Source organism: Lepidochelys kempii, chromosome 1 (genome assembly GCF_965140285.1).
Source record: "Lepidochelys kempii isolate rLepKem1 chromosome 1, rLepKem1.hap1, whole genome shotgun sequence".
Classification (NCBI taxonomy): Eukaryota; Metazoa; Chordata; order Testudines; family Cheloniidae; genus Lepidochelys; species Lepidochelys kempii.
In genome coordinates, this window is record NC_136380.1 from 236,990,979 (window position 1) to 237,013,562 (window position 22,584).

The window sequence follows — 22,584 nt, forward strand, 5'->3', positions numbered from 1 at the left end:
AGAAACTTCCAGTCTAAAGTCATGCATCATATAAGAATTGGGGATCTACCAAACATATGCACAAATTTGTATCCACATCTGTTTATTTATCAGGTAATCATTCTTGCCACCATTAAGTTTATCAATTTCTTAAAGTGAGTTTAGCGAGAAAGCTAGAATCCTGAACTAGCAAATATTTAACAATGTCTGCTAAGACAATCCTAAATTAGAGCAGCAGAACATACTGCAGGTTTCATTTTAGGCTCCAGGATTTTGCCACAAGCACAATACTACTGAACTGACCTCACAGTATTTACAGCTCCCCCTTAGGAAAGCTTAGCATGCTGTCCAATTGAGGGAAATCATGTCTAATGCTAGTTTTGTTACTAGAGCTAGAAGCAAACAGAAGTAACGGTGAATGGGAGGGAGGAGTTCCAAAGGCATATAAGAAAGAAGGAGAGAGAAGGTCAAAGAGGAAAGGAACAGAGAAGTTGCAGACATTAAAATTTCCTGTGAAAAACAGAAAACCTTGTTTATGAAGCAGCAAACGCCCAGAAAAGCAGATTCAGACTTTGAAACACAGAAGTGATGAAGAAGGGCCAAACCATTTGAGTCAAAAGCACTGATGGACCATTAGCGGAGGCTCTGTCTGCCCTGGGTTTCTGGTGGCTAGTGTAGCTATTAGACTGGTACAAAACCCTATCAGACAAAATTTACACAAATGAAGAATGATTTGTACCATTGCAATTTACCTGCTTTGAAACCAGGGTAAAATGTAAGTGTAAATTGAGTCTATGCTAATGATAATAAGCATAATAATTGAATAATAAAGCTATTCAATGACAAAAAGCTATGTTATCTAGGGTCAAGGTTGCTTGGTCGCATGTCATCCCCTTGAAGAACAGTATACTGAGCAAAACAAACTTCTCAAAATTAGGAAATGCAGAAAGGAATGCTCTAAAACGCCTCATTAACACACATACCTTTACTCTGCCAATCCCACAGTTGCTAAAACATACAAGCTGATCTTCATCTCCTTTTACAACCCATTCATTCTCACTCACAGATTGTGACACTATTAAAGGAGCTAATAAAATACAAGTTCTCAAACAACCATTCCAAGGCTTGCCTATGACTCACCCCAATTTCCTGCCCCTTCCATAGCCATAACCCCTCTCACCATTCCTATCCCACCCCTCCTTCTCAGTCCTGATCACCTGATAAAAATGTCGGTTAGACCAGCTGATGACTACATTGCTGTGTTCACAATAAAACAGGGTGGATTTGATTTAAATCACTAGTCAGGAAGACTCAATTTAATCATGGATTTCTACATAAAAGCACATTCTTGTTGGTTTGGTTATAAACTTAATACATATTCTTCACAACTCAGAGATAGATGTAGGTTTCATTTTTAGAAGGCACACTGTACATTTTTAAGTGACTTATTTTGAAAACTTTTCAGATTAGTTTTACAGCTATTTCAGAAAATGAATGATTGTTTGGTTATTTCATTTACCAAAGGTAACTGAAGCAGATATTTATGAAGTCATTGGGAGGTGAACTAATATTTGGAGGATTTTCTTGCCATGCTGTATTAGGAGGAGATCACTACCAGACAGACATTTAAATTGTTTTATTTAACTAAAACAAGATTATGTATTCTGCATTTTTTTTCTTCAACAGCAAACATATAATATTTTAACAAAACTAGCATAGGAATTTTTTAATTTAGTGAAACATTCAATTTTTTTAAAATCAGGGTTGTTTTTGTTAAAATTGTTTTTAACTAAAACAGTTAAATGAAATATTTTAAAAAAAATCAAATGGACTAAGCCAGCCAGGTCAACATGGGAAACTTAAAATATTGGCTTTTGCAGCTAACTCCGTCGTCTTCACCTTCATTTTCCTATTTGTTCATAATCTGGGAAAGAAAAACAAGCTTTCCTGTTTTTTCAGGTCCCAAACGATTTCTCAATTTGGAATGAATTAGTGCAAAGGAAGAAAATATTATTTCTACACCGACAGAAGAAGCTACTGCTGTTAAAAGTGAGATCATCACTTCAACAGTCTCTGCATCCAAGTGCTTAAGTGACTTCCACAGTTCACTGGTGTGACTTTCTTTAAAACACCATTAGCAAACATATTTCTTGAATGGTTCACCCTTAGCTCTGAAGCTTATTATAGTTGGCATTGTGGAAGGATGATTGCTGGATGTCCATGTCATAGCCAACTCCTCTTCTTCAGCAGTTAAGGTTTGACCCTGGTACCGAGTATTGAGAATATTTACAAGAAAACGAGCTGGAGGTAGTGCCTGTCCCTTCGTTTTTTTAATGCTCATAATTTAACTCCATAAAGATTGGGTCCCTAATCCATGAACTATTGGAACTCATTTACAAAAAACTTTTCTTTAAAATGTTACATGAACATATTGTCTCATACTACAGAATTAGAATTTATAATCCCTATTCCATTATGAGATATCTTTAAGCTATAACGTACCTATCTTTAGATTTTTTCCCCAAAAAGCATTATAAAAAAAACTAATTTAAATAAAAAATCTGAATTTTTTAAATCATTGATTTTTTGTATCCACCCTGCAACAACACAACAACATATTATAACTTAACAGACAAATTGTAGGAAGCAACGAGTTATTTTATTGCGTAGCGTACAAAGGTTTGGACTAGAAATGTTAGCAGCGGGGCATTCACCAGGGGCAATAGCATTGGCACATTCCCTCAAAGTACCCAGACAAGCATTAACTGGCTGCATAGAAACCCTCACTTTTTCTTTACTGGGCAAAGTGCACTGTAATCCTTCTAGACTGCATATCTACACAAGCAAAGTGAACATTTTCTTAAATACCATTCACAATTTGGGTCTCCCAAAGACTTAGTGGGTACCATGCACTGTCTAGGGTAGAAACTGACCGATTTAAATCACTGACCCACATCACAGCAACAGTTGGCTCTCTAGGTCTATGCAAAGAAAATCTCCACCTAGAAACTTTGAGAGCAAGGCTTATGATTTTAGCCATTGTGCAGGTTTCCTCTGATGACACAACAACTTCCAAAGACGAGCCTGGGATCCTAAACTCATAACTTTGCTAAATACTAAAAACCATGGACTGAATACACTGAATTTACAGTTTATTGCAACAGTCTATAACAGGTTTTAGAGTAACAGCCGTGTTAGTCTGTATTCGCAAAAAGAAAAGGAGTACTTGTGGCTCCTTAGAGACCAACCAATTTATTTGAGCATAAGCTTTCATGAGCTACAGCTCTATAACAACTTATCTCCCGCCCACCAAAGCTTTTTTTTGCTTCTCTCCTTTCCCCACTACAACTGGAGTGGTGTTAACAGACCACTTTACCTTGAATAGTCTCTTGAAATGTTTTAACATCTTATGCCAGTGGTTAATCAACCGGGGTAAACGTACCCATGAGGAAGGGGTACACAAAGGTCTTCCAGGGGGTACGTCAACTCATCTAGATATTTGCCTAGTTTTACAAGAGGCTACATAAAAAGCACCAGCAAAATCAGTACAAACTAAAATTTCATACGATGACTTTTTTATACTGCTCTATATACTATACACTGAAATTTAAGTACAATATTTATATTCCAATTGATTTTATTATTTATTAATTATATGGTAAAAGTGAGAAAGTAAGCAATTTTTCAGTAATAGCGTGCTGTGACACTTTTGTATTTTTATGTCTGATTTTGTGAGCAAATAGTTTCTAAGTGAGGGAATCTGGGGGTACACAAGGGGTACAGTAATCTGGAAAGGCTGAGAGCCACTCGGCTAAACGATCTGTTCCACACTTTATTTAGTTGTGACACACTGAGTACATTGCCCAGATTCGAAGAAGAGTTCTGTATAAGCAGAAAAGCTTGTCCCTCACCAACAGGAGTTGATCCAATACAAGTTATTACCTCACCCACTGTGTCTCGGTAATATCCTGGGACCAACACAGCTACAACCCTGCATAAAGCATTAAATGAAAGCCCTAATTCCGGATTATCTGGATTTCATTAAAGGGTCTATTCTCAACTTCTCTAAGGATAATTTTCATTAATAAAATAAAGCCTACAATAAGAATGCAGAAGCTGTGCAATGAGCCACCATATAAAAATCAAGTCGGATTAAAATTTGTACCAAGTGGCATTCTCCCCTATCATTAAAAAGCTTAGGAACGTACATGTACTTTTCACTCTGCCCTAAAGGTTAATAAATCCTAGTTCTGCTGAATGACAAGGGAAGGGGTGAATGAAATTACAAAGCAGAGGATCCCTCACTGAGCCCACACCACCCTGGCCCAAACGCCCTCTTGTTTAAACCAGGACGCTATTAGCCCAAGCTCTTCAGCCAACTGACTCTTTCCCTGTGTCGTATTGCAGCAACTGCGTGCGCACAGTTGAAGATCAAACCACTTAAGTTTAACCTGTAAAGCCCTAAGCTCCACCTGGAAACTCACAGGAAGCCACTGCTTGGTTCAACTGAATTCTTCTTACCCCCTTTCCTGTTCACAAAATTCTTTACTCCTGCCTATAAAAATCACAAAAGGATTTGTTTCCAGCTGCAATTCTAACTTGCGAGCTCATCAGCATGAATTTCTTTGCAGCAAAAGAAAGTAAGGACCCTAACCTGAGATTCAAAGGATGATGGAAAGTACTGGGATTTGAATTAGCTGCTGGATCTAGGAGGACTTTTTGTTGTCCAAAGCACAATGGGAATGCTCAAAGGTATTGGAATGCCTGCATTTCTAGTTAGACAGGTTGACACTCACCTGAAATATGCATCCAATGAAGTGAGCTGTAGCTCACGAAAGCTTATGCTCAAATAAATTGGTTAGTCTCTAAGGTGCCACAAGTACTCCTTTTCTTTTTGCTGAAATATGTTAGATCTCACCCTATTTTTTTTATTGCCAACAAAGCAACTGGAAACTCTTTAGTTCACTGCTCAGGATGTTTTCCAAGATATGGGACTCAAGGACACCATCTGGAAACGTTCACTATTTTTTTCCTATAGCGTATGAAAGATTAATTCTTGTTCTGATTTTAAACGGTGATTAAGTTACAGTGTATAAAACTATACCACCCAATTCCATGTAATTTGGGGGGTTGGTGAAAAAGATACACAACAATGTTCATATAAGACAGTTCAACACCTCTTAATACATGTTCTCCCAGCACAAAACTAAATCACTGTTGGAAATGAAAGTATCCACAGGTACCAGAGGACTAATAGGACAGAAATAAATAATTTTACCTGCAGTACGCATAACGCCAGATACTATTAAAACTGAAAGTTTCAAGTTTACTGCATTTTTCACCTTTTAAGCTGTTTGTTCACTGTCTGGTATTCTTGTCCAAGCTGAACACAATACAGAATTCATTTCTGTTTCTGGTCAGCTTCATCTGCTGGCTCTCAAAACACATGCAATATTTTGCAATCTTTGTGTTGCAAACATTGTAAGGAAAAGTAAACTTTGCTGAAGAGTTTGTTTTAAATTTCCTGAAATCACTTCAGTTAAATATTAGATTTGCTGAATACATGAAGAGCATAAAAAGCTGAGATTGTCCTAAACCACTTCATCAAGAAGGGTCCATCATGTGCTTTTTCCTGGGGCCTATGCATTATGGCAGAAGAAGATAGGAGGATCAGTGACAAGTCAGTTTTATGTATTACAGACCAGCATCTCAAGGAACCAGTACCACCTTAAATGGATCAACCACACAACATTTGTTTGGTCACATCTTAACCTTGAAATTCAGTGAAGGAGGAAAGAGGAGAAGTTAGAGATAGTTGGATAAAACAGAACCTTGAAAAATAAAGTTGAGGTAAGTGCTAAATTTTGTAAAAGTGGTAGCAGTGCCTTAGACAACTAGCATAAGTTTATGAGACTCCAAAGCAACTCAAAACTCTACAGGTACAAATTTTAAATTATATCTTTTCCCGTTGTCAAGGCTGGATTTTGTAATGTAGATATTGAATACAATAGTTAATTATGACACTAAAAATATTCTTAGGTATGTGATTCAACAAGCCTTTTGTACAGTTATTTCTATCATATAAACAAGAGGATTCTAATCTGAATGCCAAATCCTCTCTGAACATTCAGTGTAAAAACATGTTCATTGTCTCAAACACTGATCAATTAATAATTCAAGTAGAGCTAATCTGACATAGTTAGAATCTTCATCAGTTTCCATAAGAACTGCTTCCCAAATCAGGTTAGAAGGTAATATGGAAGCTAATGAATTTTTTCCATATTGGATGTTTACCATAAAAAAAGTTATATATGCATCTAACCTATTTTATCTTTATGCTGTTAAGATAGCTATTAAATAACCTTATTCTGAATTATGAAAATGATGGCTCAAATACATATTTTTGGTGGTGGTTCTCTATAACTACTTTCCATATCGGTCTCCATTAAGGGTCAGAACCAAGAAATTTTAGGGTTTAAAGGAACTGTAGTATGGATCTCTCTCTCTATATAACTTCTCCTAAAATAAATTTTTAAATGTCAGCAAAAATAACAGCAACAAATGTTAGTTTGGGGCCTTGCTACCTGAAAAATCTCACACATTTATCTTAGCCACAACAGACCCTCCTTCCTCATTTTTTAAGTTAATGGATTCTAAAAACAACACTGGTTGGTGTTTCATATATAACAGGGGTAATCTATTTTTGTCAAGGTCCAAATTTCTTGGTCAATGTATAGTGAAGGTCCAGATTCCAAAGAAAATACAAAAAATACAAGTAAATAAAGAGCTTTTGCAATCAATTCAAAAGTATCTGGCGGTCAAGATTTGCCCCACGATCTGCCTATCGACTACCCCGGTATAGAATATATTACATTTACTTTGGTCCATATGCTTTCTTCCTCTAAATCAAATGCACAGGTAAGTTAGTTGCTTTTTTTTTTTTTTAAATACATTCAGAAAGACATTCTCTAAGAATATTTTAAACAAATAAAAATTCCTGGACCCTATACTGCATTTAATACATGTGTGGGATCTATGGACAAAAAAAATATTCACAACAAGATGAGCTACAGAATAATCTTTCGCTGGTAGTTCAACCCAGATGAAAGTATCAGATATGTTCTGATTGTGCAAGAAATACATCACAATTTTTAGTGGCAAACGATACAAGAAAATCTTAAATTAATATTTCTGCTTTAAAATTATTTACTCAAAAGGTTTTGAAGATAGCACTTTAAACATTTGTTATTTCGTATTCAAAGATATTTGCATATCAAGATATTATTTCCTATGCTGTTTGAGATACTGCCATGTTTTCAGCTAAGAACATGCAAAATTATAGTCATTAGTGCTTTTTTCTACTAACTCTGGTAGTAAATGGACTCTGCAATACGCTAATTTATTAAGAGTGGATTGCTGGATAAAGTATCTCTGCCTACCAATAATCCTCAAGTAGTTCTAGACAAAATAGTCCATATAAAGAGTGACTAAAATTATCCTTAATCACAAGTATTTTGGAAACATTTTCATATAAACTCCCTTACCATTACTAAAAATGGATGTGTGCCATATAAGTTTTCAAAGTCTTGTTTTAAAAAATTACCCTTTTTCCAGGAAGGGACTTCAAGTGTTCCATTCAAACCCAGGGACACAATTTTATATGCCTGGAGGATGGAGGTTTAACACAATCTAAAGACATCTTGTCTGTAGGCATTTGTGCTAGCTAGCATTTGCTTGGGTTATATATATTCCAAACTTTTATTCTATTTTTTTATTATCCTTGTTATACCCTGATATTAAGATATTCCAAAGGAAAGAGTGCTCAGTTCACTAAGATTCAAAAACAAAATTCACATAGTGTAAGTTGATTTAACTACCTTGATCCCTAAAGAACAATGTACAAACTTTGAAATCTGCATATGCTAACTGAAATTTTGTTTTCCAATATTTACACTGTAGTTTGCTTTTTTTGCATTTCACTCACTCTAAAAGTGGACAATGATTTAATTTTCTGGTTCTCCTGCACTTAAGACAATATTAGTTGAGTTCACAACATAACAGAGCAATATTTAAAAAGGGCTTGAAAAAAAAAATCTACTGGCCTACTCCTGCTGGCAGTTTGGTTGGGGTGTTAGGGCTTGAAAAAAAAAATCTACTGGCCTACTCCTGCTGGCAGTTTGGTTGGGGTGTTTAAGCTTTCAATTTTCTATTAATCTAAACTTTCATTTTTTAAGGTAGCAAAGATAACCTCACAGATTTGAACTCATGCAGGGCTTCCTTCCCCCAGTCCACAAACAACTAATGACTTTGCACCTCATCACCACCTTCCCTCCAACCACAGATCTGCACTCTTTGGGGTGGAGAGTGAGAATATGCTGTTTCTTCCCCCACCTTTCTGAAGGAGATGGTGAGGGAAGAAGAGCAAACAATATACAAAACTTAGACACTTACTTGATAAAGAATACAAAATAGCATACAGAGAGCACCCTGGCAGGAATCCCAGCATTTAGGGTTTGGCGGTTCAATTTCCAACTAGGTACTATCCCTGTACTTCTGCGGTTTCTGTCTGTGTGAGCACCAGTGTTTAGCCTGAACCAAACTGTGCCTCTGGTACAATGTACATTAATTCATTATAACAAGAGCTAGCACACTATAGAACACATACAGGAAAAAAAGGCTTATCACAGCACCAAGACAGATTCTGGTTTCTGACCCAATGCAATAAATATACATAAACACTCAGATTAGAAAGCAATAAATGCTTTTAAAGTGAAAAATTTAAAGTGTGCATTGGAATGAAGCTAACATTTGGATCTGAAAAGGTTTCACTGAAGAGTATCAAATATTTTTCTACTCTAAAACATTCCAAAGTTTCTGGGATGCCAATTCAGCTCTTTTAGTACTTCATTTCAGTAAGAAAAATGTATCTAGTAGGCTTCCAGAGAGGCATGGAAGCTGGGGAAAAGAAAAGAAAGGTCCTGAAAGAAATGACTGGAAAACTAGGGAAAAAGACAACATTAGTTAAGCACCAAAGAGGTTTTTCTTCTCCTTTAGTTTCCTCTTCTCAGTCTTCAAGAGAAATACTGGTGTGCAAATTAGTCCAGATGTATATTTTTCTAATGGAAAAATCAATGCATGACTGTGTTCATAACAACTGCACTAGCCAACCACACAAAGTTATGATCAGTATTTGCTTCACTGTTTATCCTCCTTTCATATGTAATATCAAAACAAAAGGGCACCTGAAAACAAAGCACATTCACCCCTCTCATTACCAATTCAATAAACAGCTAAGACTGAGGTTGAGACTGAAGCATCACCTTTTACAAAAAACTACTGAGCCATTTAAACTTGATTAAAAGAGATTATTAATTGGCTATTAAATAAAATGCAGCCTTCAGTATCTTAAGCATCTTCTCAATTAATTCTATTTAATACGGCTGCTACTCTGAAACACTGAGTACTGCATTTTTACATACTAATAAGAAATAGCAGCAGGTATTTAGTTTATTTTCTTCACATAATTTTCCAGGCCATCCTTACTATGAATAAGACATTTTATGGGACTGTGGAATTTACAGTGTAAACACAGAAGGATTCAATGGCTCAGCAATTGGAAATCAATTTGTCACACACAGTGTAAAGGTACATAGAGCACAACTATTTTCTTGATTTTCATGTTCAGTACTCCACGCACTAGAGAAATAACCAAGGAATACCTTTGAAGTATGTTTGAATATTAGTTGTTGGGTGGTTTGGGTTTTTTTTTTTTTGTTTTTTTTTTAAGTGTATTTAGTAGTGGTCAAGGCCACCAATCTAGACCGTAATAGTAGTAAGCTCCATCAGTTACAAACTAGCACAGCTTTCTTTTTTAGTTGTAAAACTTTCCTGTCAAACTATATAGCCCTGTGCCTTCTTCCATTTCCCCCTCCCCAGAAAGGGTGACCGTGGACTCACAACTTATTATGATTATTTGTCTTTTCATCTTCTATATAGACCATCTCTTACCACCACTCTTAGTATTTAGTTTTTTTATTTGTGTAATATTTTGAAGGAGGTAAAAATTAAAACATGACGACTACAGTTTGTTTTCAAGATCTTTTATAGTACCCACTTTAAAATCACAAGCCACCAGAGTACAATCTGGAAGTGTCACAGGTGAAGGTTCTTACTTTGCTATTTGACAAAGACCGCTCTTTCTAGGGCCTGTAAGAGGAACACAGCCTCTCAAACCCTCCAGTCTGTAATCTGGCCCAGAGATCCATAGTGACTTGTCGGGGGGGAGGGATCATCTTATAAAGGCCAGGGATCTATATAAAAGTTTCAGGCCAGTCTCAATTTCTGTAGAAGTCAAGAAATTTTTGTTAAAAGCAACCAAAAACAATTTTTTTTGAACTGGTCTTGTGCTTTTTTTGGGGGGGGGGGGGACGACGGACGGACAACACTTCTTTAAGGTAATGAAGGCAATCTGAACTATTATTCCTCAAATTCCATTTCTCTTTCAAAAATGGATTTTTCTTTTTATATTTTATCACAGAAATCCCAGTGATATCTTGTCTGATCTTTCCTGGAAGACCTTCTCAGAAAAGGTTAAAAGAACAGGAGTACTTGTGGCACCTTAGAGGTACTCCTGTTCTTTTTGTGGATACAAAACAACATGGCTTCTACTCTGAAACCTGTCAGAATAGGCAAAGATCACAGCAAACCATCTTCGCTCAACAGGAAGGCTGTTAAACCACTAACAGAACTATCCTTTATCCAAAAGGTTAGCAAATAACATTAACCAAAAACAAACAAAAAACAAAAAATATTCTAAACTCTCTGAGTTTGTCCTGTGGAGGAGAGAACTCAAGGTAAGATCAGAGTTGGTTAATACATGCTGGCTAACTCCAGTCTTTTTTCCTAAAGGTGTGTCTACAGTATAGATGCTGTAATGCATACACTTCCTATGTCTAAGGAAGGGCTTTTGATCACCTCTCCCAGAGGCAGTAGCAAAAATCCTGCCACTGACTAACCATATCCTTACCAGGGGTTAGACAACCTATAGTGCTTGGGGCATGAAATTTTTCACTGCCCCAAGTAATGTAACTAAATGGATCTAATTTTTTAAGAGCAGACTAGGCTTCATACAGGGCAATCTTTACTTATAATCCCCATCCTTCCGAATTTCAGGATTCATCTACTCTGGGGATTGTACCCACCAATGTATCTGTATGGTAGAAAGCCTAAGCACAGACATGCAAAACCTCTACATGTTGCTGTTTGCACTGGTACAACTTCTCTGTTCAACTTGGGCTTATAATATCTTGCCTATCTACACCAGGGGTAAATACCAGTGCAGCCAAATCAGTGGTTGGTCATTAATTGCTTAATTAGAGCAATTCCTTACAAAAGCCTCATTGAGCTCAGGGGCTGAGCTCCAAGTTGTGTGATGCACCCCTTACCACTTAGTGCAGCAGTTCTCAACTGGGGACTCCACGAGTCCTTTCAAGGGATCCAAGGAGCCCCGCGGCTGAAACCCAGACCCTGAGCCTTAGCACCCCCTGAGGGGCTCAAGCCAGGAGGCTCAGGGCTCAAGTTCTGAGCCCTGGTACTCCCTGTAGGGTTGAAGCTGTGACCCCATGGGCAGAGTTGTGGACACAGAGGGCATTGCCTCCCTCCAAAAAAACCTACAGAGCAAGAGCACAGTAGTCCTGGGGGCAGCTCCACACACCTTCCCCTCTCTTCTCCCCGCCCCCTGGCCAGGTCGGAGGTGAGAAGCTAGAGGCGATGTAGTGGCAAACAGCTCCCTGGCAGAATTTCCTATATAGGTTGTACTGAGCATGCTCACCCAAACTCAGCAGACTCAGTAAGTAACTGCTATTGGTGAGAAAATTTGCCAGCTGCTGTTTTTGCTGTTACACCAGGCAGTGAAGCTGCTGCTGCTCTGCCTGGTGCTATGGAGCAGGCAGACGCAGCATTTTCTCCTCTCCTGCTGGTGCTCTGGGTTAAAGCTGCTCCTCAGCTCCCGAGTCCCAGCCCCCTTTCCACCCAGGTTGGGAGACCCAGTTCTGTGGCTGACAGACCCCTCCAGGAACACAGACCGCAGGGTACCCCTCCAGGCACACAGCCCCTAGTACTCCTCTCCTACACCCTGAGCTACCCCCTGCCTGCACAGAGTCCCAGGTACCCCACTCCCTGCACCCTGAGCTACTACCCCACTGCCCACACACAGCTCCTAGCCAACCCCCTCCCTGCACCCACAGCCACCCCGTGTGCACACAGCCCCAGCTACCCCCCCTCCCTGCGCCCTGAGCTACCCCCTTGACCGCACACAGCCCCTAACCACCCCCTCCCTGCACCCTAATCGGTTTTCAAACTTTTTGAGCGAAGCCCACACCTTTGAGTTATAATTTTTGGTTACACCCACCCCCCCACGCCAGACAGGCGGTCTGCTGAGGTGAGTCAGGAGGAGGTGGAGGTGGCACTCCCTCCCTGGACTGCTGACCTCTGCCCCCAAAATAGAAGTCAAACTACGCCTATGTCTAAGGCCCCTGCCCCAAGCCATCTCCCGCTGGACCTGGAGTTTTTATAGCACGTTGAGGGGGGCCTCAGAGAGAAAAAGGTTGAGAACCCCCTGACTTAGTGCATAGTGTTCCCACCCAGTCTATGGCCACTAGAGCTGCAGAAGGGCTACAGAAAAGACAGGCAAATTTAAGGCCTTGTCTATGTGAAGCTTGCACCAGTTTGCCTAAAGAGGTTTCTTTAAAAACCAGTTTAGTTAAACTAATGCAAAGCCCTGTGTGCACATTGTTAAACTGATTTTAAACTTTGCTTACAGAGGTGTACTTACCAATGCAAGCTAAATTATATAAATGAGGTTTAAAATCAGTTTAAGTATGCCCACATAGGGTTTCTGCTCTGGTTTAACTAAACCTTTTTTTAAAAAGCACTATTACTTGAACCAGCACACGTCTATGTTCAGACAAGGTCAAAGAAAATAGTTCAGGCAAGTTCTAACCAGTTGCAACTATCACAGGTTCAGCTGCATCACAGAGTCTTCATGTGCCATTATAGAAGTGGCAACAGAAACCAATGCACTGTTGTCTTGTGAGTCTACAGCCACACTACTCTACCACCACTAAAATTCTCACTCATCTTAATGGTGTTTACTTTGAAGTCTATGAAAACTCAGGCCTGGTCTACACTAGAAAATTAGCTCTACATAAGTACACTCAGGAGTGTGAAAAATCCACACCCTTGAGCAGCACAGTAAAGCCACCCTAAATCCCGGTGTAGACAGTGCTAGGTCTGATATAAGAATTCTTCTGTCAAACCAGCTGCTACCTTTCGTGGAAGTAGACTACCTACAGCAATGGGAGAATCCCTCCTTTTGGCATAGGCAGTGCTTACACTGAAGCGCTACAGTGGCGCAGCTATGGCACTGTAGCATTTTAAGTGTAGACAAGCCCTCAGCCCTTACCTACTCTAGGATTTCAGCTACTGGGATTGCTGCACCAACACAACTTGTAGCACAGACCCATGCAGCTTACCATCTGTGAAGTATTATACGTGATATGCACTTCTGTAGTTTAACACCAAAACTAATGTTTCTGCAGTATGCCCAATCTCAAATCTTAAGACACTTAACACTCAAATCCAAGAGTGGGATTTTAAAAAAAAAAAAAAAAAAAAAACTTTCTGAAGAAATTCTGGAATTTTTGCAAGCTTCTCAGATTTTAAAGGAAACCCAAGTTTTATTCTCTCTGGAAGTCATATTTGATGGTATTTGGAGGAATTGGAGGTCATGTAAAATAAGTTAGCAGGCTCAACCCAAATTCTAATGCACAGGCACTTGCATTTCTCAGCAAGGGAAGACTGACACCTTACACTACCCAAACTGGTATAGATGTCCCAGCAGAACACAATCAAGAACGAATTGAGAGAGACTGAACATCCCTCATATCCCTAAAAGTAGACCCTCCAAAACAAAATAAGATTGAGGCATATTGGCAGTTATCTGTACGAGCACTGTAGTATTTAAGCTTGCAGTGCCACTACCTATTCTAGAACATTTCACTTTCCAGCACTGACAATCAGCTCTTCACCAAAAAGATATACAACTAGCTCAATGGAAAATTTTGCTTTTCCACCCCTAATTTTAGTGACATTCCTATGGCACTCACTGCCACAATTTGAGCCCATTTATGCAAATTCAATTTCTCCATACTAGCTTAATCTTAACTTATTTGAACATGCCATGTGAAAGTATTTACCTAACAAGCGAGATAACTGAAATGAAATGCAAGTGATAATTGGAAGTATTAATTCTACAAACAATTGTTACATGTGAAAGTGTTATTTTTCAGAGAGAAGTGTACAATTACTAAAAAGAATGGGGCAAAATGTAGTTTACATGCAAGCCATGTCTCACCTCATAATAACTTAACAGCCCAATTTTCTTTAACTAGGAAGCAGAGCTGACTGTACACATGTCTAATTTTACAACTTTAATGTACAGATGTATGTAAAGTGTATTCAGGAAAAAAAGAATACATGCATGAAAAAGACAGTCCAATGTGATTCAACGCACTCATGGAGTGCCATAATAGTTGTTCTAAATAAGTGAAGTATACAACAAACTGATAAATGAAGTAGACTAATGAAATACTTAGACATTGGAAAAACATATTGCTTTTAGTCAGCAGTGAGCTTTGGCCACTGACATTCCACAGTAAAAAGAGAGCCTCTACCTCTACCATGCTATTTAGTTTCTGTATTGGATTTCTTCTACTAACCCAAATTGCAAGATAGTTCAAAGTCCTACTCCCAACTCATTAAATAAATCTTATTCAAATTCTTCAGACAGAATCTCATTACCCAGAGCAAGCAGAACTCTATTTACCTATCTGTGCTTTAAAATTAGTACAGACCCAAAGCCAAGCAGAAAGTCTAAAATAAAAACGTGGAACAAACTTTACATATTCTGAAAATGAAAATACGCACCCCAACAAAATATGTTCTTTAAATAATCACATTTCAATACAGAATGTAATCTGAGACATTTGTTTAATGCCAGTACTTAAAGCATGTAGTTAAGATTTGCTTGATGCGTATTCTCCTCTATATTACCTCCATTTGATTACACAGTATTTGCAAAAATCATTCAATATTCTAACTCAGGGGAGGGCAAACTACGGCCCACAGGCTGGATTCAGCCCATAAGGGCTTTCAATCCAGCCTCAAGCTCCGTGGCGCAGAGGGGCTAAGGCAGGCTCACTGCCTGCCATGGCCCCATGCCACTCCCAGAAGCGGCCGGCATGGCATCCCTGAGGCCCCTGTGGGGGGGGGGGGGGCGCACAGGGCTCTGTGCACTGCTCTCGCCTACAGGCACCACCCCCCACAGCTCCCATTGGCCGGGAACAGTCAACAGTGGCCAATGGGAGCTTCGGAGTTGGTACCCACAGGCGAGGGCAACATGCAGTGGAGCCACCTGCCCTGCCCCACCCCACCCCCAGGAGCCACTACCAGGCATGCTGGCCACGGCAGGCAGGAAGCCTGCCTTAGCCCCGCTGCACGCCGCTGCCACCCCTGAGCCGCTCAAGGTAAGCAGTGCCAGCTGGAGCCTGCACCCCAAATCCCTCCTGCTCCCCACACCCCAACCCCCTGCTTTGAGACTCCTCCCGCACTCCCTCCTGAGCACCAACCCCCTCCCGCAATCCCTCCTGCACCTCAACCTCCTGCCCCAGCCCTACATTCATGGCCCTGCATACAATTTCCCCACCCAGATGTGGCCCTCAGGCCAAAAAGTTTGCCCACCCCTTTTCTAACTCAACCAGCATATTTGAAATCACATTTCAAAAGTTACAATCAAGTTTCCTATCACAGAAATAATATTTTCACCTACGTTCTCTTGGAATACATTATAGAATACCATAGATAAAATTTACACACATGCATGGCTAAAAACACCATTGCAGAGTTCCACTAACTTCCGTCTACTCCCTCTTTAAATATAACTTGGGATCATCTTCTCTTTACAACCTTTAACTGGGAACAAAGATGGAATAAATTGTCTTTTTCTTATATTCTTATTTAGGCAAATCAGATAATCCACAAGATTCTAATATTTTATTTTTTATTATTGTTCTAAGTGTTAAATATTCATTAAGATGATTAGTTAATTTTAGAATATCAAAACAATGTAGCCACACAAAATATTAATATGAGCAGCATTACAGTGAAAACTGCCTCACACTATGATCTTGCTCATACTAGCACCTCCCTTCCCCAACAACCCACCATTCTCCACCAATTCTGGGAACACAACTATCATTTGGGCTCAGACAACCACATTATAACATGTCTAACTTGTGAAGTACAAGTGTGGATAACACTGGTTAAGGTGTCCTGTCTACTCTACCACGCGTTGTTGCTAACACTAGTGGAGCTGAATGGTAGGAAATTTTAGGGAAAAAAAGCCAGTGTAGTTGTCTGAAAAAGTTGTTGTAGTGAAAAAGTGTAAACAGCCTCAAATCCTGCGTTTACGAACAATAAACACAAACTGAAGTCAAGAACATCATTGCTCATCCCTCACATTTTAAAGTAAAAACTGATACACTACTATACTGCTATAACATATCAAGCAGATTGAACTAAAATGCAGCATACGTTTTCAGAGATACAGTAAGCATAATATTTAACTATTTGGTGTTGAAAGTACTATCAGCAATGTGTACTTTGGATAACATTTCTAACAACATCCTGTGCCACAAGAGCTGTAAGTTTGAACATTTGCAAAATGTGCTTCACTATGAACAGCATGGTACTTAATTAGCAAGTTCCTGACATAGTTCAGAGCAATTTTAAACATCCCGTTTCTTTATCGCCTCATTTTGCAGCATTTCTACCTAAAGTTGCATGAATGCAGTATAGTAAAGTAGCCTTTGGAAAGAACATTTTAATATTGACAAACAAGCTTCTCGGAACTACAAGTCACAGTCCATCAACAACTAGGCCTTTTGAGATAGCTTGGTAAAGATTCCAATTGCAAGTTTTGGTATTACAATCAAAATCAGAAAACTCGAAAATCAATTCTAAAAGACTTATACAGTGGGTCAAATCAATACAGTCATTTATATTGTACCCATCACTTGCCATCTGGCACAACTTAAATATCACATACCTTCCTCAACATTCACAGCAGAAAACTGCAAAGAATTGTAGAAAAATGGGCAGTAGCTTACCGTTCTTACATTAGTAGTGTTTACTCATAAGAGTTGTCCCATTTATACACTACTAATGCAAGTAAGGGACGTATATCAGACCTCAGCATACTGAGAAGTGCCTTCATAAGTCTGAAGACGTTTACAATTTGTTGGAGTGCCTAAAGCTTGAACAGAAAAGGAGGAAGCATTCCTCTATATTATAGGTTGTTGTGATTTTTTGTTTTGTTTGGGGGGGGGGTTGGGGAGGTGCAATGTAGAATATTATGTTCACCTCACATTGAAAAGGTTTTAAGAAGTCTGCACAGATCGAACACCTACTTTTGACTTTAAAAAAAAAAAAGCCTCACCTCTGTTTCTCAGTTAAAAGAATATTACACAAAACGACCAAAGTGGACACTTCCCTGAACCAATCACTTAAAAAAAAAGGGGGTGGTGGTGGTGGTGGTAAGGACCTGGTTTATTCTACCCAAATATTAATGTACTGAAGAATTCTGAAAACAGCTTAAGGATCAAGCCATCCTATGCTACTACAAAAATCTGGTCAAGTCACAAAAAAACCTCATCTCATTAATCAAAGACAGACATTTGAAAAAATACTTGAACTGAGAATCATAGAATCACAGAATAACAGAGTTGGAAGGGACCTCTGGAGGCCATCTAGTCCAACCCCCTGTCCAGAGCAGGACCAATCCCAACAAAAGGAATCACACAAAACCATGCCAAGCTGCAACTGAGCTATTACTAGCTGAAACTGAGTTGATATAGAATATCGGGGTTGGAAGGGACCTCAGGAGGTCATCTAGTCCAACCCCCTGCTCAAAGCAGGACCAATCCCCAACTTTTGCCCCAGTTCCCTAAATGGCCTCCTCAAGGATTGAACTCACAACCCTGGGTTTAGCAGGCCAACGCTCAAACCAGTGCTAAAGTTACAATAGGACATATTTAAGCACACAATGGTAAATGCAGACAGTTTTTTCTTTTACAGAATTTCTGAAAAAATGTAAGATAAAAGATAAATCAGATTAAAAACAAAACTGACAGTTTAGTGGTTTTAAAATGTAATTACTATAAATACGATGTTCAGTAGCCAGGAATCCTGTCCCAACAAGAGATTATTATTTTATTTTTTTTAAAAACTGTCCTTGTGAAATTTTTTTAGATACACACATCACTTAAGCACATATGTACACAAACTCAGGCTGTATCTTGAATTTTCCAGCCATTTCTTGCTAGATGTGTACACACTATCATAGCACATATGATAGTTTCCATCTGCACCTGAAGTGCTCAAAAAAAATCTAGACACTAAGTTCAAGAAATCATTGCCCTAACAATGTAGAATAAACTAAATACAATTGATCTCTGCTATTATATACTGCACACTCCTTTTAAAGTGATTATTCATAGATTGCATTTAATCCTGAATTAAAATTTACTCATTAAGAATAATATACAGCCACACTTAGGAAATTTCAAATTTTAGTATCTTGACAAACTATCATTCAACTCACTTTATGTAGTATCTTGCACCTTCAAAAGTATATGCTTCTTCCCAACCTGTGGGTAAGTCTAGAAAACAAGAAGTGATACATCATAAATTTTATAGAGTAGACTAGCGCAGAGTTACAGCAATGTGCATACCTGGCCAATATGTACCTTTGTCTACACAGAGAAACAAAATACAAACTGTTAAAGTTTTTATATAGAGTCAACAAAAAAATTGTTTGGGCTTAAACCATTCCCTGTAGTGTGCAAACAATATAAATGGTAAAATGTAAATTAGATTAGCATTTTCAGAAGTAGTAATTCAGGTAAGGACATATGTAAGCCCAGAAGTGTTCCTTCTCTTTAAACAATAATTAGAATTGTTGCAGGCCTAATCTTAAAAAGTATTAGTTCTAAATTACTTGATAAGGTAAAGATTTAAGCAAATCAATTTACGAAGTTCTGCAGTGCATATAAGTCACATGCATCCTAACAAGCATGATATCCTCTTAAAATACACCACAGAAGATATTTGGTTTATATTAGCATAGGTATATCACTAAACACTGTCCCTAAGACACACACCAACTTTTTTGTAGTGTTGACAACTCTGTTCAACACTGCATGAAAATACATTCATCTCACATCTAGGGCAGAAAGAGATGACTTATTTTTTCCCCTCTGTTGAGTATCAGTTTCCTAAGCAAAATGAGTCAACAAGGCAGAGGCCCCATCTAGAGAAGTAAAATCTTCATAGAATAAACTGAGGACCAGATTTTTAAAGGTATTAGACACCTGAAAGTCTACCTACTACCTACATGTTTAGGTGCTTAAATACCTTCTAATATCTGTCCCCGAGACTGTAAAAGGTGGGGATTTTGTGTCGACTTAAGGGAATAAAGGCCATCTACAGATGCTTTGGGTTTTTAAAACAATTCATTTTCAAAGCTAAGACAAAACTATCCAGTCTAATGGGTCTGTTTCCTTTATCCCTCCAGTCTGCTTTTTCACTTCATGATATATCGCAGTCTCCTCTAGGAAAAGAAAAATCTATAGAGTCTTTTGATAAAGGAGTAGGGGAAAGTATGGACCAACAGGATGCCTCTCCAGCGTAAACAGGAATGGCCATCACATGGAGAAAGAGCAAGTCTCCCATAACGGAGTTCTCGCAAAGCAGATACTTAACTCTCCAGGGATGTGGACTTTAAAGACGACAATTCCCTGCTAACAGTGTGAAATATTTGAATGACTTTATTTTTTTGCAAATGTGCATGTAGATCAGTTATTCGGTCACAATCCCTCCTTAAGACAGAGACTTCAATTTAGGTTACAAAACCAAAATCAGCTAAAATAAGTTACAAAATCCTGTCTATATATGGGAAATGAATGAACAGATGTGCACATGAAAACAGAAAATACAGATACAGGTTTGTTTGTACATGATACTGTATCTGTTATCATACGTACATGATACCACACAGAAAATATTTCACACTAACGTTAAAAGAAAATTTAAGTTTACCTGCCAATAACTCCCCAGTTAAACCAATACCTGAATACTTCATAACAAAACTATTTCCTCTGAAAGAGGATAATGGCAAACAAGAAGGTAGAAATAAAAATCAAGCATTTAGGTGATTAGGATAAAACATCAGTGATTCAATAGAGCCATTAACAGTTATTTAACAAGGAATTCATGTGTGACTAGCAGCAATGTCCAACAGCAAATGTACATATGGCCCTTTACCCCTTCATAGTGGATTTAAGATAACTTCTCAGTTAACATAAATGCTAATTACACAGGGGAAGAGCATGAAACCAATGGTTCTACTTCCTGCATTTCAAAGGCTCATGGTTATAACTCACAGCTATTCACCACAGATAAAAGTGTAGGGAGATTTAAAATCAGAAACCCATTCCCCCAACTGTTCCCAACTCACAGGAAAAGAAGAAAGGGGAGGGAGTATAGCCAATGTTTTTCAATAACCCTGGGTGATATTTTAAAATAAAGAACCTCTTGAATACAAACATGAAAGAGGAATACTCCAATAACTTGATCAGTTACAGATTCTCCTCTTCTCTCCCCCATAGTTTACAGGAACGAAAACAACTGCATTTGTAAACACAGGCACAGCCTCCCAGTGGCATTTGCAGCCTGCGTGCAGTTCCAGCAGTGGGAGTTTGGCTCTGGGTCTCCAGAGCGCCTGCTGAAAATCCTCCTCCTCCAGCACCTCCTTCTGCTGCTGTTGCTCCCGAGAGGAACAAACAGCAGCCTCAGAGGAGATTGATTCCACCTCCACCCCCAAATTACTCCTCATGCTTCATCCCCTTTTCCCTCCTACCCATGCCACCTCTCTGTCACTTAGAAACACGCACACGCTCTCAGCCTATATTGGAAAAAAGGGGTGGGGGGTGGGGAGGGGAGGTTTCTAGATGACTATACTTAGTGGGCTCTCCCTAGGCATTTCTCGTACACCTATCGTAATTCCCTTTAGGTGCCAAGGTCTCGACAGGAGGGATGAGGAAGCAGCGTCGCTGGGGCTGGGGGCGGGGGGGGATGCAGCGGTGAGGGCTCTGACGGGGGAGTCGGGAGGAGGCAGCGGTTGTGGGGGGACGGGGGGGGAGGGGGACAAGAGGCTCCGGGGGAACAGAGAGGGGTGAGGCAGCTCCAGGGGGTGGGGCCAGGGGCGGGGGTAGGGGGGAGGAAACGGCTGGGGTAGGGGGGAGAGGCGAAGGCTCCCGGGGGGAAGGGGAATCTGCACTCGCAGGCGGCGGCGGCTCCCCAGGCGGTCGCTGCCCCGGCGGGGCCGTTACCTGCGCTGCGGCGGTGCCCGGTGATCACGGCCTCTCCGGTGTGCGGGTGCAGCCAGGTCGTGCTCTTCGCCTCCTCGCTGCGGGGGTGGGGGGGGGGGGACACACACAGACACCGGGTCAGTCAGCGCCAGCGCCAGCCCCGCCAAAGCCCCGCGCCCCGCCCGGCCCCCCGCACTCACTTGATGAAGAAGAGGCGGCCGCCCTGGCTGATCCCGTAGCTCCAGTTGCCGGGCAGCGAGCACAGCCGCTCCGCGCTCAGGTCCGCCATGGCCGAGCCGCCGCTACCGCCACCAGCGCAGCCGGGGAGAGGTGGCGGGGGGGGGGCTACGCGCGGCCACGAGCGCGGGCGCGTCACCGCCGCCGCCAACACCTATGGGGGCGAGAGGAAACCGCACCAACCGCCCGGCCCGGCCCCGCCCCTGCCGCCGCGGGGACGCGCCCGGCGTCTTGCCTGCGGGGGCGCGCCTGCTGGTGCTGCGCCCGGGGCGCCCTGGCGCGGGGCGGGTCCGCGTCCTGCAGGGGGCCTGACGAGGGGCGAGCGCCGAGGCGTTCACACGCCGCTGCTGGCCGTGGGTGCCGCCGCTTCGGGCAACGGGGTGGGCGCGCTAGCAAACAAACCCTGCCGGAGAGAGCGCGTCCTGGGAGACCGAGCGAAGTCCAAGGCAGGTGCCGGACTCTCTCAGCCTCACCTGTGTGGGGAGGAGCCCAGCGCGGCTGCAGCCTAAACTCCCTCCCCCGGGAGCGGAGCAGGCTCGAGGGCAGCCCTTGAGGAAACCCCAGCAGGGAGTTAAAGGCGCAGTTAACCTGACACGATGGCACCAGCTTTCCTCCCTAAAGTGGTTCACATGGATCACGTCCCTCCCTCCAACTTCTACGGGCCCCAAAGTGGGATACAGTATGCCAGAGGTCGAATGAGTACCAAAAAAATTATTCCTACAGGAAACTCACAGGGTTGCATCCGATGAAGTGGGTTTTAGCCCAGGAAAGCTTATGCCCAAATAAATGTGTTAGTCTCTAAGGTGCCACAAGTCCTCTTCAGGGTTTGTTTGTTTTTTCCGAAAGGTTGGCTTTCCCTGCACTGGATACAACTTTTGGTTTA

General features: G+C 40.7%; 1 protein-coding gene across 29 annotated transcripts in view; it reads right to left on the reverse strand.

Moving 5' to 3' along the window:
• Positions 1 to 21,899, reverse strand: part of PLEKHA5 (pleckstrin homology domain containing A5) — a 273,038-nt gene extending 251,139 nt beyond the window's left edge. For 6 of the 29 annotated variants that reach the window (XM_073318839.1, XM_073318822.2, XM_073318796.2 and 3 more), the window contains exons 1-3: positions 21,665 to 21,889; positions 21,486 to 21,562; positions 18,698 to 18,755 (exon numbers count right to left, since the gene is read on the reverse strand). In XM_073318839.1, the coding sequence (XP_073174940.1) occupies positions 18,698 to 18,755; positions 21,486 to 21,562; positions 21,665 to 21,753 (224 nt within the window). In that variant the 5' untranslated portion in view covers positions 21,754 to 21,889. Of the gene's footprint in view, positions 1 to 18,697; positions 18,756 to 21,485; positions 21,563 to 21,664 lie in introns of all 29 variants that reach the window. The other 23 variants (XR_012155733.2, XM_073318772.1, XM_073318781.2 and 20 more) reach the window with 10 other exon arrangements.
• Between the last annotated feature and the right edge of the window lie 685 nt (positions 21,900 to 22,584).